Genomic DNA, 20,141 nt, shown 5'->3' with positions numbered 1-20,141 from the left:
AGGCATCCTTTGGGCGTCTTGGAACGTATGCCCCTTGGATAAGGGGAGAGCGACTACTGTACAGTTTCCAGAATCACCAAATTTGAGTCAATGGACTGACCTCCTTTTACCGAGGGGCAGAACAACTATGGAACCAGCTCCTCTGGGCAGAGCAGGGACCAAAACAGGGGCCATTCCAGTGTTTTCCTGGACTGCAATGCCTCCTCACAACAGGGGCCCAACACCTCTCTTTGTTTGGGGCCAATCAACATAAATAAAGTGGGAAGAGTCTGGAGAGGAGCCAAGGAGAAATCATGAAAGAAAAAATGGTGAGCAGTTAGGAATCCCAGAGGGAAATGTGGGAGGGAGTTAGGACATTTGGATTCTGTGTGACCCAATAGAGGCAGTCAGTGTGCTAGGTGTTTTCTTGTCTACAAATGTAATCTCCAAGGGTGTTCAAACAGCAGAGGATTGTGTGTTTATAAGATGATGATTAACATTAAAGAAATGACTTAAGAAAAAATATCTAGGCAGCCCCTTAAGTCACATCGCTACATGGAAATCCCCAAAACAACTGGGGACAGTGTAGAAGATGACAGGAGTGGCTCTTTGTTTCCCGAAAGGCCCTCAGACTGCACCAGCACACTGGCTGGTAGGCACATATTGCTGGATGAGAAGTTAGGGTGGGCGCCTGGGTTATGCTTCCAGCAGTGCCACTGACTGACGTAGGTTTCACTGCTTTAATTTTCTAATAATAAGCACCATAAAACAATTATATACTTTAAATCAGCAGTTCTCAACCTTTCACAGGGGTCACCTAAGACCATCGGAAAACACATATTTTCGATGGTCTTAGGAACCGAGACACCGCTCCTCTATCCATCTCCAGGCCCACATGCAGGTACGCCCATATGAGACCCCTGTGAAAGGGTTGTTTGACCCCCAAAGGGGTCGCGACCCACAGGTTTAGAACCGCTACTTTAAATGAAATTAGGTTATGGAATTCCGTTTTCAGAACCTTTGATAAGCATAAAAAAATTATTCTTCAGGGAAAGTTAAAAAGATTTTTACAAACTATTGTACAATAGTAAAGAAATTAACTGCTCTTCCCATGAGAGCAAAGCATCACAAAATAACCACACGTTATTGGTATATCACTTGGCATTGTCACAATAAGTCAAGCTTGCATTTACTAGTGTGGCTAAAAGTAAGGTTAAAAAAGTGAAGTTTGTCATTTGATTGCTAAATTATACAGATGAATGCATCTGCTGGGCAAACTTTCAAAACAGAATTTTAAAAGTTAAACATGATCTTGCAGAAAATAGCACTTAAATGGATAACTGTACCTTCTGACTCCCTTGTGTACAACAATACCCTGTTAATTTAATTCCACAGAGTGCTGTAAATAGAGTAAAAATATATCTACAGCTTAAAATTAAATTGGCCTTGCTAAAACTTTATCATAAAAGAAAAATGGAAACTATCAATCCTATTACTTTCATTCATATAGCAGAAGAAAAGAAACAGAAGTTTTAAAACATTTATGAAATATTTAAAATCCTGTTTTTGAGACATGAAAAATGAAAACAAAACACTTTTCAAAAATGTGCAGTTAAGATAAATTAAAAGAAAAACGTGTTTACATTAACTACAATAAGGTTAATAGTCAACATACTGAATCACATATACTCTTAGTAAGTAAAGTTTGGTTGTAACTATGAAATTTCTTTGCTAGAAAATTTCACATTTATACAAAAATGCACATTCAACTTGAGTCTTAAGGATATTTGCCCAATCACTTGTAGAAAGAAGTATCCTTTCTTTGATAAATCAATTTAATCTATAACTTGGGTATTCCTTCTGCTAGTACAACACTGGTATTATTTGGCCTGTTCCTTAATAAGCAATCACTTTAGAGGAGATGAAAAGAGTTGCCAATAAATGTTGTCTTTTTCTATAGTTAATTTTCATTTTGGAAAGGCAATAAACAAAGTAGCCACCTCTCTGTTCTATAAAATATCTACAAACATTACTGGAGAGCTTCAGACTGGAATTTCTTCACAGTTCTTCTGTCCAGTATTGCAAGCCAATCAGGACACTTCATATCTTTAGAATTCGGCTTTCCTATATGCTTAGTGGGGTAAAATAACTACTCCCTGTCTTTCCCCCACCCCTGAGAAAAATAAAAGCTCTTTGAGAGGAAATATAAAACGCATGCTATTTTTAAACAAACATCTTGCACAACTGTCTATGAAGGAGATTAAACATAATCATCTCTAAGAAATCTGCATCCTGCACCCAACTAAGTGATGATCCAAGAGACAGAAAGAAGCCATTTAATGGTCTAACTTCCTATCTGCAGCAAAGAAGCCTTCCTAAAGTACCTTGCTAAGTAAGTCTCAGGAGTGATGAGACTGAAAATGTACCCCCATTTTACATTCATCACGGGAGACTTGACTGGGCCTTACAGACTACAGGCAGGCATCTATCACACAGCATCCGCTATCTGTAACGCCGGGCTACTTCACACCTGAAACATAAGTCAGTTATAAATAGCAACTTAATCACTTAATCTTAAAGGTGTTTGCCTGTATCTTCTTTTCTGACATCAGAACATCTACATAAAATATTTCGATGCGCATTTGGTCAGCTCAAAAGTATTACACCCTTAGGTACAATACAGGGCACTCAGAAAGTAATCTCAACAGTTTTTTATTTCTACATAGAAGTAAAACACCTCCCCAATATTGATTTTAATATACAACTTTTCTTAATTAAGCTGATTTAAGAAATAAGACGTTTGGTTCCTTAAAATTACTAAGAACAAAAAAACAACTCAATGTAAATGGTTTTTAAATGTGTTGCTTCTAGTCTGCTGAGACAAGTCCATACAGATTCATCAGTTTACAAACATACCCAATACGCACTTTAGTCAATTTATTATCATCTAATTGTAATGAACAGCGTGTGGCTAAAATTTCATTTGACAGGATATGTATCTGCAATAAATTGCTGCAAGTACCTTAAGGGCCCACAGGTAACTACTGTGTAATTCCTAAAATATTAATTTGTACACAATGGCTTGATGACAGATAAAAAGAAAAGAACACATGGCACATACTTAAAAAGCTTTTTGAAAAGAAAACCCGGTATTTTAAAACCTTCATCAAATTCAGCATCACTTTCCTCAGAATCATCTTCAAGCTTCAAACTCTTCTCTTTGTCCTGCAGTCTCAGTTTATTCCATCTCCTACCACGAAAATAAAAATATTTCCATTATTTTGGTTACAAGACAGATTAAAATAGAAAGTTCTAGATAATGCACAGGAAAAAAACAGGCAAATTAGAATGGTCCTTTAGCTTTTTGCTGCCATCATTACCCAAAACACTGATATTCAAAGAGGAAAAACAATTCTCTTTTCCTTCCTTCTCAATTCAATTCTTATTTGAATTATTATAGCTGTACTAGAAATATTTTTGTAAGGCCCCATTTCATTATCAATACTACTTGCTCCTCTTCTGGCACACCCTAAGGGAAAACTGCTCTGCTAGATGCTAAGATATATGAACTGAATTCTAGAAAAGATTCAATGAAAATTTCAATATAACTAAGTATCTCCAAAGGGGAAATATAACAAAAAAAACAACAGATTTTATTTATAATTACTATTTCAGTGCTAAAGATATCATAGTCATAGTATAAAACAGCACAGTCTCTTAAACATAAAACAAATTTTGGGTCAAAATTACTACATATCAGGTTCACTTATTGATTAATTAATGGGGGGCATCAACAATATAAAGGTACTAATAATTATACCACTGAGAAAAAAAATGTGTTCACTAAATAAAATCTAACTCATAAATTTAGCAATATGTTTTTCAGATATAAAATAAAACGAACATTTACATTTCTGAAGGGTAATACCATGTATGTATCACAGAAAAAATATCTAAAGATCTGAAAGTTTTAGCAACACACCAAGGTTTTTGGGCAGGTGCAGCCATTTAGCCAGACTAATTCTGCATTCATATAACTTAGTATCACAAGTTTAAATTAAAAAAAAAGTCAATAGCTTCACATTCTATTAACTTCCAAAATAAAAGGATGACTTTTTTCAGTATGCATGCAAGTGACTTTGAATTTCACAAAATGGTGGAAACAAATTAAAGCAGAAATACAGAGAAATGCCTTTGAAGTAAAAAGCTCACAAGGTCAACTATAATTATATATACATTTAGTCTCAGGACATGGAATAGAGAGGGGGAATGGAATCAATGGAATTGTAATAGATAAGCATGATATCGGGGGTAGGAGGGCAACACATGGGGGGAGAGGGGTTGTTACTCTGTGAGGGTGAAAAGGATAACTATTGCATTGTTCTGTACACCTGAAACTAACAATAAAAAAAATAAAATAAAATAAAAAAAGCTCACAGGAAGGGAATGAGAACAGCAATAATAAGATGGCATTTATCCGTCACTCATTATGCAAGAATAACAGAGTATGTGTGAGGGAGGGCAAAGGAGAAAATGGAAGGAAAATATGGCACACACTGCCATAGAGGAATGGTACGTTTCCCAGGATCGATTACCAAGCCAGCAGAGGCCAAACAGAGTGACAGGCACCACATCCAGGGAGCTGCTGGAGGATTGTAAAGCACACCCTCTGATAAATTCCTGCCTTGCTGAAAATTTCAACTCTTCAAAATACCAAAAAGGGTTGGCTGAAGTTTAATTATAACCAATAAGGAAAAACGAGTTGGTGATCTAAAACTGCTTCTCGGGGTACTAAGAGGACCTATAGGTAAGCAGTGTTGGTAATTTCCAGAGAAGAACAGCCAATGGAAGAGGCAGTCCAGGGCCAAGTCTAAGGAAACAGCTACCATATAACTACAGGTTTAATATGTGCTAGTCTTTTTATGTAAAAAATTTAATAACCTTTTTGTGCTTAACTTCTAAAGGCAATCTCTTCCTCTCTTTCATTTGTATTTTTCTTCCTTAAAAACCATCTCTATGCAATTGACAAAACGAAGTACCTCTAGGTAGCTATAAAAGTCTTCGCTATTCTTCTGAGTTTCACATCACCTACAAATTTAATTACGTGCAATGGCATACGGCAGCGGTGCTCAACCAGGGGCAAAGTGGCCATCCTCCACCATCCCCCACATCACCAGGGTAACCTGACAATGTCTGGAGACGTATTTCGTTGTTACAACTGCTGGGGGAGGGGAGATATGCTACTAGTATCTACCAGGTGGAGGCGAGGGATGCTGTAGGCACCCTTCAATGTACAAGGCAGTCCTCAACAAAATGTTATCTGGTCTCAAATGTCAACAGTGCCAAGGCCGAGAAACCCGGGTAATAGGTGCCTACTGGTGGAACTGAGAAACCTGAGAAACCAAAATGATGTGCATATATCTCCCGTGTGTGTGTGTGTGTGTGTGTGTGTGTGTGTGTCTGAATTCTTGCTACTCACTATCTGAAATTTAGCAAACAAGCAATTTCAGATGAGCTAGTCCTCAGTAACCAAACTCTTACTATCAGCACTCAGAACCAAACATCTGCATAACAAAAGATACTTGTATTTAGCAAATTTGTGGACAATAAAAATTTGTGGAAAAATCACAAAAACTAGCACAGCCACTTAAAAATACTTCATTTTACAACTACTCTAAGATAATTTGACAGGGAGAAAAAGAAGCACACCAGAAGATACTGTCTTTCAAAGTTTGGCACAACAGGTCATTAAATATATTACATACAAGAAGGTCACATAGTGAGCTTCATTGATAGATGATAGCTGTCTCCTTAGACTTAGCCAGTAAATCTTTGCGGCTGTTAAATTTCCCACCTCATCGCTCTGCATCAACAGCGTTTGAGCTTCTCCTTCTGTCTCCCTCCCTCCTAAAATATACAGCATCCTATCACCACAGAACACATAGCACCTATAAAACCACATAAGCCACTACAGAAATGATTGCATTCCAGTGTCTTCCGCTTCATAAAGATGAAAAGAGACAAACATTTATTCAGTTTGGCTAAAGGATGACTAAAGGTGGTGGGAAAAATCATTATTGCCTACAAGTATTTATATCATTGTGAAGACAAATCACCCCAGTAGAATATTAAACACACACATATTAAAGACAGAAAATACCAGGTTATAAAACCACATGCATATGTGGCTCAGGCTGAGACTGCTGTGTTAGACAGAACAGCAGTTGCTCGTGCGCCTTCCAGCAAACACAGACATGCCTATCGCCCACTGCAGCAGAGCAGGGCCAAGCGCTGTCCGATGAGGACTATAGGGCAGGCACGCTGGGAGAGGGAGGAGAGCCAGACTCACCTGAATGCTGAGAGAAAGAGTTGCCGTTCCTATCCTGGACGCCGTCAAGGTATATGCTCTCTTTAGTGTGCTTAACCCGATCGTCCAACAGCCTGGCAGGCTGTGTGCTCTGTCTGGCCAGCAGGTGTAAAGGGGGATTCTGTGCTATGAATAAACTGAGCTTGACATATGCAGTAAGAACAGGCCAAAAAATAAAAGCCTGGACTCGGGTGGTCTGGAATCAAATCCTGACTGCCACTTACTAGCTTCTTAACCCAAGCAAGTGAATAACGTCTTTCGCATCTAAGTTTCCTTCACTGTGAGATGGGAGGATGACAGCATCCACTTCACTGGACCTTGGGGAGGGTTAAATGAGGCGTCACATGTAAAGCACTCATTAGCATGAGTTTAGAACATAATAAATGCTAAACAAATTAATGTATCATATATAATCTGACCTATAGGTGTGAAATGCTCACCTGACCCCAGGGAGGAACTACTATTATAGTCACACAGGAGGAAGCGAAGGCAATATACAGTCCAGAACAATCACACATGGTAATGCAATGCACCGCATAGTGTGAGAAAACTCTCTGAACATGGATATCTGAACAAAAACGAGGATAGTTCATCAACAGATGCTCAGTAAATTATTATGAATAACACGATCACCATGAATAAAGACACCCAGCCATCAGAAGGTACCTGCTAGAATATCTCAGTTTAAAGATTCTGCAACAGATTTAGAAACAGGGAACTGTCATGAAGTATGGCTGTCTTATATGATGTAACAAAAAATAGATACAGAACAACTTAAAATTGGTTGGGGAAAAAATAAGATCCAGGCCCAAGTGCTTTGAAAACTTAAAAATTAGAAATGGCTGCAAAATGTCTCAATTCTATTAATTCAATAAATAGGATAGATGACTGATTTTAAAAATGGAAGGAGGCAGTAAGTAGTCCAATATTTACATTTTTGGAAAAGAAATACATTTTTCCTGTTTTCTATTCTCATTTAAAAACCTCCACACATGTAATAGTCACAGCTGCAGCCACATAAAAGCAGTGGGCATGGTGTTTCTGGCAGGGTGTCTGCCTCCTCACACAACTACAGCAGTCAGCCCGCCGCTGGCTCCACTGGCAGCCACTCAGAAGAGAACCCAGTAATAAACATAAACTTCCGTTCCAATCAGATGCAGGCAGAGAAAACACTCCCTGGCTTCACCACATTCATGCAGGAACAAAAACCTGGCCCAGGCCGCAGGGCCTGGGGCTGATCCTGCAGTAACGATCTAGCAGAAGCATCCCGGACTCAGGGCCAGACGGCTGCAATATGGCACAGCATAACCAGCTGCAACACACCAGGAACACCACGTCCTCCAGTTGTAACCTACTGGGGCACCTTGTCAATGGAACCCAGCAATACACCTGAGAGCCAGTTGCCACCATTTAAAGTTAATTTATGTTCAAAACAGAACTTCAAGCATGTCAGGGGTGTTCAACATACATAAGTGGGAAAACATAGCCAGCTGCCATCATGTCGTACCCTGTGGCTTCCTCATCTCTGTGCATCTGCATTCCTGTGCTGTCCCCAACCTCCCTCCCCACAACACACACATCCATACACTCCGTGGAATCTTGAGACCTCTGCCCAAGCAGCCCTGACCAGTTAGGCGACCTATCCTCTAGGCGCCTCTCCAACCCTATGGCACTTTGAGCACACCTGGTGTCTCCACTAGAATGTTCATCAAGTGCCAACATATTTTGAAATCCATACCTGTCTCCCTCTAAGACTGGGAACCACTTGAGATTAGAGACTATCTTAGTCATTTTTATATCCCTAGAGACTAGTATAATGCCCACCTCACCACAGTCACTGAATGAATGAATGAATGAATGAATGAGGTTCAAAACTGGGTTAAGAATAAGGAAAACATCAGGGTCTGAGAAGCATGGCTTGAAAATGGTCAAAGTGGGTCATCTGAAATGGGTTCAAGAAACTTCCTGTTCTATCTCATTTACAGCCTACCTCCTGCTATATTTCCTACTCCTTCTACGTGTATTAAGGTACTACTCCTGGCTACCTCCACTGGATAAACATAGTACGGGTCCACAACAAAGACTCAGCCATGGCAGAGGGCAAATGCAAAGTCAAAGAAATTCTTAATGTAGAATTTCATAAGAAACAAATTTTTCAAGTTATTTTCAAGTCCTGAGCTCTGTTTTTGGGGGGGTTTCCCAGTAGATTCACTTTGAAACTGGGTTCTGCATACCAGCTGATGGGAAGAGTCAGAAGCCCCGAGTTTGGGTCCAAGATTCTTTAGAACCAGGTGGAAAAGACTAAGCAAAAGATTAACTTTTTATGAAAGAATTAGTCTTCTGATAGAGGAAAAAAGAAGTTTAACTAGCCCTAAAGTATATTTACATTAGTAGAAAGAAAAAAAATGTTTTTGATGTTCCCACCTTCATCTTTTTCTTTAATCCATACAGGTAATAGTCACAGCTGCAACCAAATATAATGAAGTGAGTGTATTATTCACTGGGGCATTTTCTAACTCTTATAGTCCCTCAGCCTCCGGTGGCAGCCACTAGAGAACCCAGTAAAAAACACAGACTTAAGATACCCACTGAGAAGTGAACACTGGGTATAGGCAGAGAGCTGCATTACAGTTAACTGGTAAGGAGAGGTCCATACTTCAGAAACATCATTTAAAAATCGCTGCATTTGTCTCCTCGACCACAAAATGAGCCAAGTACTAAATTCTTATAGAACTAAATGTATTCTATATGTATTATACCCTTTAGAAACTGTTTTCTCTTTTATACTATATACATGACAGATGCTATCTTATAATTATGGGCAGGAGATTACACAAAAAAGTAAAATTGAGAAATTTTCATTAATTGTAGGTTAAATGTGAATGAAAAATAACAAATGTCAAAACACCTACTGCAGTCTTGGGCAGGCAGGAGCCAAGTACAGCCCCCACGTATAAAGGCCGTCACGCTATTCTACCCTAACTGTCAGCCAAGATCAAGATTACCATAGATCACTCTGGGCAGGACATACTATCCATCTAGGACAGCAAGGAGTATGGAAAGCAAGCCTTACAAGGCACGACAGAAGGATCTGGAACACTGACCTTAGAACAGAGAGAACCTTGAGGAACCAAAGTGTAATCTTGACCTACCCACACTTAGAACCAATGGACAGGCTGTTAAGTTTGAAGAATGCCCCCTGGGCAGGTGTTTAGTGGCTCCTAGAGTGTTCAAAGTAGATATAGCTTTTTATTTCTCCCAAAAAAACTGTTGATAATGTACTTATAATTGTATAGATACTTTATCACTAAGTGGAGACTTGATCATATTAATTAATAAAAAATGCATTAAAGGTACGAAAAGCCAAACATCAACAAAACTAAGTTTATAACAGCTAATGATTTGCTATGCATACTAATACCAATTGTTAAATAGCCTTTTACTTTAGAGAGACGTCACCTTTTCATATGGGTCAATATTTATAAGGTCTTTTTCATGATTCTCCTGGACCCTCTTACTGGCTTCATGGAACCTTAGTACCTAGGGGCGTGCAAATAACAAGAACAGCTGACATTTACTGAGTGCCTGATGCATGCCAAATACCTCAGGTATTGTCGTGAGTGATCCTCATATTGCCCTTAAAGACAGTACTGCTGTGAGTCTCATAAAGACGGTACTGCTGTGAGGAGATGGCTATACAAGATCTCAGAGCTACCAGGCGAGACTAGCATTCTGATTCCATGACCTGTGATTTCTAAGCCCTATGCCAAACCTCACCTCCTTAAGTAGTATAAGCTAGCCCTGGACAAGTTGTGTTTTGAAATTACATATACATATACCCACGCTATGCATATATATATTTTTAAAATTTAGAGTCAGAAAATACTAAAATGACTTATAATTACCGATGCTCCCTGTGTGCTGGGCAGTAAGTATTTTACATGCATTAATCCATTTAATCCTTACCTATGAGGCAGGTGGCACTGATCTACAGTAGCCTGCCCAAAGCCACCAATGTTAAGGTTCAAGCCCAGATAATCGGACTCCAAAGTCTGTACTCTGTTATATAATCTTGCCTCGCAAACAGTATTTTTCAAACTCCCTAAAAGAACCTCTTTTCTCATAGTACCAGCCCAAGAGTCAACAATCACCTCTATAATTGCTATATAATGAAAACAATTGTATAAGAGCAAACCAAATTCTAAAGTTTCAATTCAAATTTGTCTCAAAAAATGTCAGTGCTAAAGTTTAAGGAGGGGAAAGACGGCCTTCGTTTTTGTACAGTGACATGATTTCTTCCCTGCCTCGATACTGTACAGGGAGGGTCAAAATTCACTTTTCACTGGACACCTGCCATCTCTTCCACGTAACAGTAAAATCAGTTTAGCAGTTCTTTTTAATACAGATACTCTGGGCTGAACACATAAGACACATTTAATACCAAACAAACCAATGTACTCAACTGCCTATACAAACCACAATAAGTGAAAAAATGCCTACTAACGGGAATTGTCAAATATTAGTAACCTGAGATCATATATTAATAAAACAAACATGCCCTCTCAAAAACTTCAAGGATGTCACATACTGAGCTGTTTGAAATTCAAAACTGACCCTACTGCTTTGTCTTCGTTTTAACGTTGCGAGGAGCAGTTCAGGTTTACACTGACTATGAGAGAAAAGCCACACATCATATACAATAGTTAAATCATTCATAATACGGGGTGAAATTTCATTCTGAAGATCATTCTCCACTTATTGTGATACCCATGAAAGAACTTCTACAACAGAAGCGCAGTGCGTACAATCTGATTTTTAAAAATATATTCAAGGCATCAAGCTGGGTATTTAATATAGTTTGCATTTCTGTAGTGCAATAGGTTTTCTATTTCAGACAGTTAGGAATCCCTTACAGATTAGCCTAATTTGCTAAATTGAGATACTCGGTGTTTTACTTTTCTTATCTGTCTTTTTATGGTCTATCTGGGTGGACTTAATTGGCACATCTGAGGAGATGAAATACCCTCAGTTAGGAGTCCGGATCTCACAGAGTAAATTAAGACTGATGCAGACAATTACGCACTGGAGCTGAGAATGAGGTGTGTGCAGAGCATGGAGCAGAATTAGTCTTCATTTGTGTCATAGCTTCATCATTTAAAAGAAGCCAAGACACTTCCAAGAAAATTCCTTAAGGGAGTAACTTTTTCTTTTCTTTAAAACACAGATTCGTAGAAGATAACAAAAAAAGAACATAGTTTTATTTCTTGAGAAAGAAATTAACTCCCAGAAACTGATGATAAGAAGAATCTTCAAATCATTATATTTAGGTTTCTGGATCAAATCTAGATTAAAGTTTAAGTTCAGGTTTTCAGAGATCAAATGATTTTGGGGTTTTTTTAGGTACAAGCAAATCAAGCTCTCCAGTGTAATTTGGCCTTTGCCTAAGTGCAACCTCAAGGTGCTGGGTCATCCAGTGCAAAGATCCAACTGACGGACAAACGGGAAGGAGGCAGCTCTGGACAAAAGGAACAGAGGCTTCTTGAAGACAATAAGATGGAGAGAGAGCAACTAGGAGAGCGGTTCTAGGGGCACGGCCTTTAGCGGTATTCCAGGTGAGAAATGGGACCTGCAGAGAATGCACAGCCGGTCACCACCAAGTGATGGGAGAAACCAGCAGCTGAGGCAACAAATGCTCTTCTGAGTCCTCAGCACTGGACCAACCTGACAGACGCTCCCCCCTGACCAAAACCACCTTCGGACTCCAAATTACTTCATCTTTCTGGGCCCAGGTCCCTATCTCCTACAGGGCTGTGAGGATTAAACCAATAAACCCACATAATCTGAAGCACTGCCAAGAGGTAAGCATTCAATGTTAGCTATCATTGTTGTTCTCATATGACCTCCTCCCATCCCCCACTGATGCCACCCTTGCTCAGGCCACTGAGGCCTCCAAAGTTCCAAAGCCAAAAGACTTTTTTCAACATTTATCCTACTTGGCTTGATCCCTCTCAGCATCTGAAAATGCTGACAGCCTTCCTTTTCTGGAATTATACACATATACAGCCAAACCCTCCAAACCAGGACCCAACTCACCCCCCCCCAGCCACATAACCCCCAGTGCTAAGGGGGAGGACAATGAAGACACTGTTTTCCCAAATGATTAAGCCTTGCTTGGTATTAGAAGATGCTCTGTAAGATTTACATAATATATGGAGTCATCAGTCTTTTTTAATCTTTAAATCATGTAAAATAAAGAAAAAATAGGGCAGAAGGAAAAAAATCTTTAAGGTTAAAAATGTATTAAAAAACAGTTACATCCACAGGCATCATGACTAGGGATTCAGGTTACACCAGACCTTGAGGCCAGTTCCATCCCTTTCCATATAATATATGTTGGGTCTAGATCTCCTAGCAATCTCCCCACATCCCTCCCACTGGCTTAGGGTTAGGTTGGGTTTCTTGTCCTGGGAGATGGAGCCAGCTAAGTGCTGGTTCTTGGCACCACCTTGTGATCACATCTAGATATTGCACATTCCACATAATTCCACAAATGAAAGAAGGAAACCGACATTTACACAACCCAGTCCTAGCTCCCAATCCCAGTTCTGCCTCTTTTAACAGTGCAATCACAGACAAGCTGATCACCTTGAAATGGCCAACATAAAGTGTTTGCACTGCCTACTGTAATAATCGCAAACGGAAGATATGTATACATAGGATCAAAGACTGGAATGAATGTAGAAAAATAACAAATAGAGATGATAGTTTTTTTCATCTTATAATTTTACTATAAAAAAACAAGAAATCATCAAAGTGAAAGGGGTGGAGGGCAGGGAAGCCTACAAACCATTCGGAGGTACCAACTCAACTCAATTTCAGGCTGTGATCTCAGCTGCTTGGTCCAAAGTACCAGACAATCTGAGAAGACTCTGGCACCACCTATGAAGTCTGTTTCTGAACCTGATTGTGTTTCACTGACTGGGGGTGGGGATGGGGGTGGGGGTGGGGATTGATTCCAAGGCAATACCAAGCTGACTTCGGCTAGAAAAGAAGCATTACTTTCTCAAACCCCAACATCCTTACCAACAATTCATTCCAACCACCTCAAAGATTTCCTAAATGGGGAACATCAAGGCCTCTGATAATGAAGGATGCCATCAACCTCACCTCAGAATCAGTGGGCACTCAGTCAAAGAGCAAGTGCAGAGCCTGGCTCCTCCAGCCCCAACCTGCTGCCTCAGACCCTCCGGTGATTTGGAAGCACATGCCCCATAGCAATCAGATGATCTATTACGTACAGCATTTAACTGAATGAACTGACCCCAAAGTTCCTCTCCTGGCCCTCTACTACGTAAACACAATTTATAGGGTACATAAAAGTGGATTTTAGAAAAACCACATACAAACTGAATCTGCCAAAAGCTACAGCCTCAGAAAGGAAAAGAATGTATGCATCAACTTATATACATCAACTGGTTCCTAAATTTGACAGTGCATCAGAATCACCTGGGAAAACCTTTTAAAACTGCCACCTGGTAATCCCATGCTAGACCTCTAAACACCGCCCCTCCACCAGCCGGGCTCCCAGGGGATTGATTCTGCAGAGCCAGCTTGCGGGCTGGGAACCTTTGTTAGTCTGTGCTCTTTGCCAAGGAAATTCAGGCTGTTAGGTTAGCAAGTTAAACAATATGGCTGGCAAATGAAATAGCAAGTGGTTCCGGGTATGGTTTAAGTCAAAGGTTTAAGTCAAACTATAAACGCTAACCCAAGTCGTGCCAGCAGCAGACAAAAGCTTTTTTGGAAGTGCGTCCTCTCACTCAGGATGTAACCTGACCTACACCCCAAGCCCCAAGTCCAACACAAGCAATGCTGACTGCTGCTGGGGAAAGAAGCAAGAGGAGTAACATTTGTTTATGTTCTGTCTCAAGGTGGGCAAACAGCTGGCATGAATGCTGCTGCTTCCCCCTGCAGCCCCCTTGCCCGATGCAGACATCACTCATGGACCGCAGGTGGCACTCTTTCCCAGGGAACCCAAACAGGACCTCAATCTCCCCATGAACAGACTACCAGTGCCCAGCATGGGAGCTGGCTGATGGGGTGGGGGCTTGTGCCCTCCCTGTCCTGAAGCAGACAGCTTAGAAACTGTGCCTCTGCAGACCACTGCCACCACACCAGTAACCAAAGCAATCCAAACAAGACCCCTAAAGAAACAATGTACCTCCAAGGAAAGCAAGTATTTTCCTTTTCAATGGCGCAAAAGTTTTGGACAAATGTGGAAAGTGTTAAACCTGCTCTTAAGGTCCATATCAACACACCTGAACTAGCCAAGAGACACGGCCCTGTGCTGGGATGAACCTCCTGCACAGTCCTCAAATACCCAGTCTGAATTCATTATTCCCTTCACACTGGTTAGGGCCTCTCTGTGTCCATGTCCCCTAAAAGACTGCAAGTTCTTTACTGAAAACCCTAGAAGCCAGTCCTAGAATGAGGACACGCATTCATGCAGTGAGAGCCAAGACCAAGCAATAGCAGTTGACCTGTCTCAACTGGGAACTAAGAACAACAGAGGCAGCAAGGACCGCTGATCTTTGATCACTTTGAGGGGAAAGGTGCACATATGGAATGTTTGGTCTTCTAGGCCACTCTGGGCTGTCCCAGCTATACAAACTGGACAACATAAGTGACATGTAAGTGCTCATCAGAGACACACATCACTCAAACACTGAAAGTGTGTTATTTCTATTAAGGCTTCACTTAGCTCCTAGAGCTCCCAGACCCAAGCTTTCCAAAGCAGCAATACATTTTAAGAGCTAAACTCATTACTAAGAGACATACCCTAATGGAAACTTTGGTACCACAAAACTAAAATTGAAAAATAATGGATGTTTTGTAAGATCTGCATACCACTTACATTTAAGAACTGACAGAATACTCACTTCTAAGAAGTAGCTCATTCATCCTGGCACACTATCAGAGGTATGAAAATCAGGGAACTGACGACACAGCCTCTAAATTCAGTTTAGTGCAGAGAAGGAAGCAGAATAAAAATGTGGGAAAGGGAAAATACATGGGAAGTTTAATAAATGATTAAAACTTCAGAGACTGATCTAAGGTCTTGAGCTATATCAGATAATAGGATCTAAGTGCTATTATCCAGTTCCAGAAAAGGTTAAGCTGTAATAGAGAAAGCCTGGTAGAAGATTCTCACTGAGCATTAGTTAAAAACAAAGATCCTAGTTAGGACTAACCTAGGGCTGATGAAAGACCTATGACTCTCAAGTTGAGAGAATAAAGATCAGATGTATAGGAGTTACCCAGTTTCACATCAAAGAGTTCAGAACAACATTATAATTAATGTATAATACATATTTAAATTCAAAAAAGATGCCTAGCCTGAGTACATATTCCAAAATTCTAACCGTTAAGAAAAACTCATTTTCTATGTTGTAAACTATATGGAGCTTTATTCTGATCATCCATCATCAAACCACTGCTAAGATAAGAAATCCTAAAGTCTTTTTCTTCACCCAAGAGAATGCCATTACAATTTCAATCTGTCTACAAAGATCAACAAGAAGTAACAAAATATAAAGAGTGACTGGCAGTTTTAAACTGTTCTTAATCTACTTCTCAATCCTGAGCATTTTATTTTCTTTTTACATCCTCCAATCCAAAGAGTACCAGAGAAGATGTAGTACAAACATTTCAATGTGGGTATCTACAGTCTAACAGCCTTGATAACTATAGCTATAAAATTTTAAAGAGCTATAGGATTTGGTGGCAATTCGAGTTATTGATATTTTTGAAATTCATTTGAGATTTTACTGTAACTTTAGCAAAAAAATTGACTTATGAAATTGCTTTGGAAATAATAAACTGTTTTACAATCTTAACATTATTAAGAAAAACTTAAAATTTAAACTAAAGCCATATTTAAAATTCAATCAAAATAAATTGCTCTTGATCAAAATACTGATATATTTATACTTAATATTGACCCAATTTAATGGGAAGAATATATTGCTCTATTTATAATCAATATGTTGAGATTAACACTTTTATTAATTCTCTATAGTAGTTAAGGAAAAAACTGATACCGCTCACTGTTCAAGAATATTGAGCAGAATCCCTCAAAAAGTTTCAGATATTAAACATGCAAAATAACTTTGAAGTTGTAATGAGAAGTGGCAAACTTAAGCCACTCCTCAACCACGTATTACTACACTACAATGTGAATGTAACAGCTCTCTAACAACTGGATTTAGATCATAGGTCCTCAAATTATTTGTGAAAAGAACTATGCTGCATCTTCTTTAAAAGGTTACAGAACATATATGGCAGTTGATGTGGATCATCAGCAGTTAAGTAACAAAAGAAAAAGTATCAGATCAATATCAGGTCAGTGGAAAGCTAAAAGAAACACAATAAACTAGATCTCCATATGTTCAGAAACAAGACAAACCTGTTGAGGATTGGGGACAAGCCATCCCAGGAGAAAATATTTAAAAAGCCACCTATTAAACAGCTTTCTTTATTCCTGTGAGTTTCTTAGTGCTCTTGGTAAGCTCAAGTGTAAGACTGAAGATGTGGCAGTGCTGTGCAGGGGTGGGGGGGAACAAGGTGGAGAAACCTGCTCACACCCTGTCCGGCTCACAGAAGGTATGTGGCAGCAAGCAGTGCTGACTCTACAAGCGACGCATTCACCTTCTTGTCTTACATCTTACTTGCATCATACATAGACAAAGCCACAGAAATAAAAGCCAAAGGAAGTCTCTAGCACAAAAAAATGAGTGAACAACAAAGGTGTGCTGTGCGTACGAAGCCCATTTCTGGCATGAGAGAGGTTTATAATTCTGTGGATAACTACTTTTTCAAGACAAGGAAGGAGGATTTAAGAAAGCAAGCTTATTCTTTCATATGCTAAAGCTTAAATCTCAGCTCTTATTTGAAGGAAGTCCTCTAAAATTACTTTCCTGATTCAAAAGAAATAACAAAACCCCCAAACACACGCTCCATAAGTGAGCCTTTTCCTTCTGCTGACCCGTCGCAGGGCGGCCACTCTCAGTGTACAGGCCCAGGATACAGCCCATGCTTCAGGCCTCCACACTGCCTCTTGCCTCTGCCCTTCCCCCAGACTCTTCTTCTTGGATTTGCCCCCAGATCTGAGTGAAGACCCAGAAGTAGAAGCATCTGGGGTCAGCTTCATCGAGGACTCAGGGGCTCTGGGGTTCTTGTAGGCTAAAGCTGCAGGAAGTCCAACCTTTGGATAAATGAGGATCTAACATACTAAGCTGGATCTAGAACTCCTGTTTAGTAATAAACCTGCAGGCTGAGATAAAAAGCAAACAGTACAATCTTCTCATTATCTCTGCAGACTGACCTTAACCGCTGCTTGAAATAATCTTCGTCTCCATCGTCTCGGCATCTCACTACTTTCCGACCGCCTCTTCCTCCTGTGGTGGCTTCAGCTTCTTCCCCAGAACTTGGAAAAAAGTCATCATCAATATCTTGCACTTTGACTTTCTTCTGCCACTTCCACCGTTCCGAGTCAGTGCCATCTGACAGGTCAGCCTCCGCCACCTCCCGCTCCTCTTCCTCGGTGGGAAAATACTCAGACTCTTCACTCTCCGAGTCTGCTTCAGCCTGTCGCCTCACATCAGACTCCAAGGGCTTCTTTCCCTTCCGCAATCCCACTTTCCCCTGGAGCTGAAGAGCTCTCTTCTGGAGCTTCTTGATGTGCTTTTTTAAGCGCTTATCTGTTTTTGAGGGAACTTTGCTTCTCTGGTTTGGTTTGTTTTCATTGAGCATTGGACTGAGCTCAGAAGTCACCGAGGCTGGAGTTTTTCTAGCTGCCCTTTTGTTACAAGCTTGCTTTTTCCTTTCAAAAGACCATTTTGCTTGATCTGCCAAATACTTTTCGAAGCCTGACACTTCATTGAGCATTAGTTTTCTAGGCTTGTTCTCCTGCTTCTGAGGGATCTGGGTCCCAAAAGGTGTCATCTGGCCAGTGCGGATGAGCTCTTCCCAAGCAGCCTCCTGAACAGGCATGAGCATGCTGCCAAGGCAGGACGGCCCCGCTTCTGAAACAGGAACGACAATGCACAGGGCAGGCATGTGAAACTTTCCAGGGAACAACAGATTCATTCAGTACACAGTAGGTACATACAAATAACTCATATTAAAAAGTACCAATGTACTAAAGCATATTATCTATGAAGAACAGAGTAAAATTTATTATAGTATTCATTATGTTGCCTTTAATATACTCCTGCTCAAAAAGGTGATTTCTCAATAACTTTTTCTAAAATATGGCATTATAAATATATTCTCTCTGTGTGCATCCAAAGACAGACCTAGTCATATGTAACATACAGAGAGACAAATTTAGCTGTGTTTCCCTATCAATTAAAGCAATCTCCCAAGTGTCCACGTCATTGTTAACACCAGCATTCAGGTGGAGTTAAACTTAAGATACAGTAAACTGAAAACAGACATCTGAAGAGTCAGCATGCACCTAAATAGGTAAAACAAATGTTAGATCTGCACTGCCCAATATGACCGTTGCCATGGGACTACTGAAACTGAAGTTGAAAATTCAGTTCCTCAGGTGCACCTGCCATATTTCAAGCGCTCAACAGCCACATGTGGCTAAGGGCCACCATAACAGACAACAGAGACAGACATTTCCATCTTGCAAAAGGTCTACTGGACAGCACTGTGTTAGGTGTGTGAAGTTAACTGGCTAAAGAGATGGACTAAAATTGGAAGTTATGCCAAAGTAATATAAAGTCACCCAGAAATCATCCCTCTTCCATTAGTTAAAACTAATTTCTGGCAAGATTACTTACCCTTTTGCCAAAAATACCAAAACAAGTAAGGAATCATATTCTTAAATCTATGTTTCTTATAGGCCAGTAATAACAGGGCCAGTTTCTCATTAAACATGCACTGAAAAAATACTTCAGAAAGTACACAAATCCTGAAAGTACAGCTCAATGAATTTTCAGAAAATAAACAGACCCGTACACCAGCATGCAGATCAAAAAACAGAAATTACCAGCACCCTACATGCACCCTTCTTGGTGCCTCCAAGCCTCTACCCCACCCCAAGATAATGACCTGACTATTAACATTATAGATGGGCTGTACCTAACTTTGAACTTTATATAAATGGAAATGTTCATATTCTTGTGTCTGGCTTCTTTTACTCAACATTATGTTGGCAAGATTCATACTTGTTGAATAAACAGTTACAGTTTGTTGAATCTCGTGGCTGATAGCATTCTATAACTACACTACAATCTTTCATTTCCGTTCCAAAGTTAATGGACATTTGGGTAGTTCCCAGGTTTTGGCTACTAGAAATAGTGTTGCTATGAATATTCTGGTATACATCCTTTGGTAATATATGTATATAATTCTCTGGATATGTTAAGCTTTAGTAGACATTGCACAACAGTTTTCCAAAATGGTTCTATCAATTTTAAGTTCCACCAACAGGGTCTGAGAGTTTCAACTCGTCCCCATTCTTGCCATTCCATTTCAGTTATGCCGGCAGACATGTAGCCGCATTACTTTATAGTGTAATTTGTATTTTCCTGGTGACTAATGAACTATGGTATCTTTTCATAGATTTACTGATCTTTTGAATAGCTTCTTTTGAAGAAAATGTTCAAGTCTTTTGCCCATTTTTCTCACAGGCAGTCTGCCTTTAAAAAAAACTTTTTTTAGGCGTTCTTTATACATTCTGGGTTTGAGTCCTTTGATTGAAATGTCTTCTCCCACTCTGCAGTTT

The 20,141-nt window shown here is 39.9% G+C and overlaps 1 protein-coding gene across 5 annotated transcripts in view; it reads right to left on the bottom strand.

The window, feature by feature from the left end:
- Nucleotides 1-20,141, bottom strand: part of ERCC6 (ERCC excision repair 6, chromatin remodeling factor) — an 82,108-nt gene that overhangs the window by 48,435 nt on the left and 13,532 nt on the right. For all 5 annotated transcript variants that reach the window (XM_019655091.1, XM_019655087.1, XM_019655088.1 and 2 more), the window contains 2 exons: nucleotides 17,727-18,426; nucleotides 3,101-3,229 (listed from right to left, as the gene is read on the bottom strand). In XM_019655091.1, coding sequence (XP_019510636.1) covers nucleotides 3,101-3,229; nucleotides 17,727-18,426 — 829 coding nt within the window. The remainder of the gene's footprint in view (nucleotides 1-3,100; nucleotides 3,230-17,726; nucleotides 18,427-20,141) is intronic.

The sequence above is a fragment of the Hipposideros armiger genome, unplaced genomic scaffold (assembly GCF_001890085.2).
Source record: "Hipposideros armiger isolate ML-2016 unplaced genomic scaffold, ASM189008v1 scaffold_235, whole genome shotgun sequence".
Classification (NCBI taxonomy): domain Eukaryota; kingdom Metazoa; phylum Chordata; class Mammalia; order Chiroptera; family Hipposideridae; genus Hipposideros; species Hipposideros armiger.
Note: the sequence above shows the minus strand (reverse complement) of the source record. Positions and strands in the feature narration are given on the sequence as shown.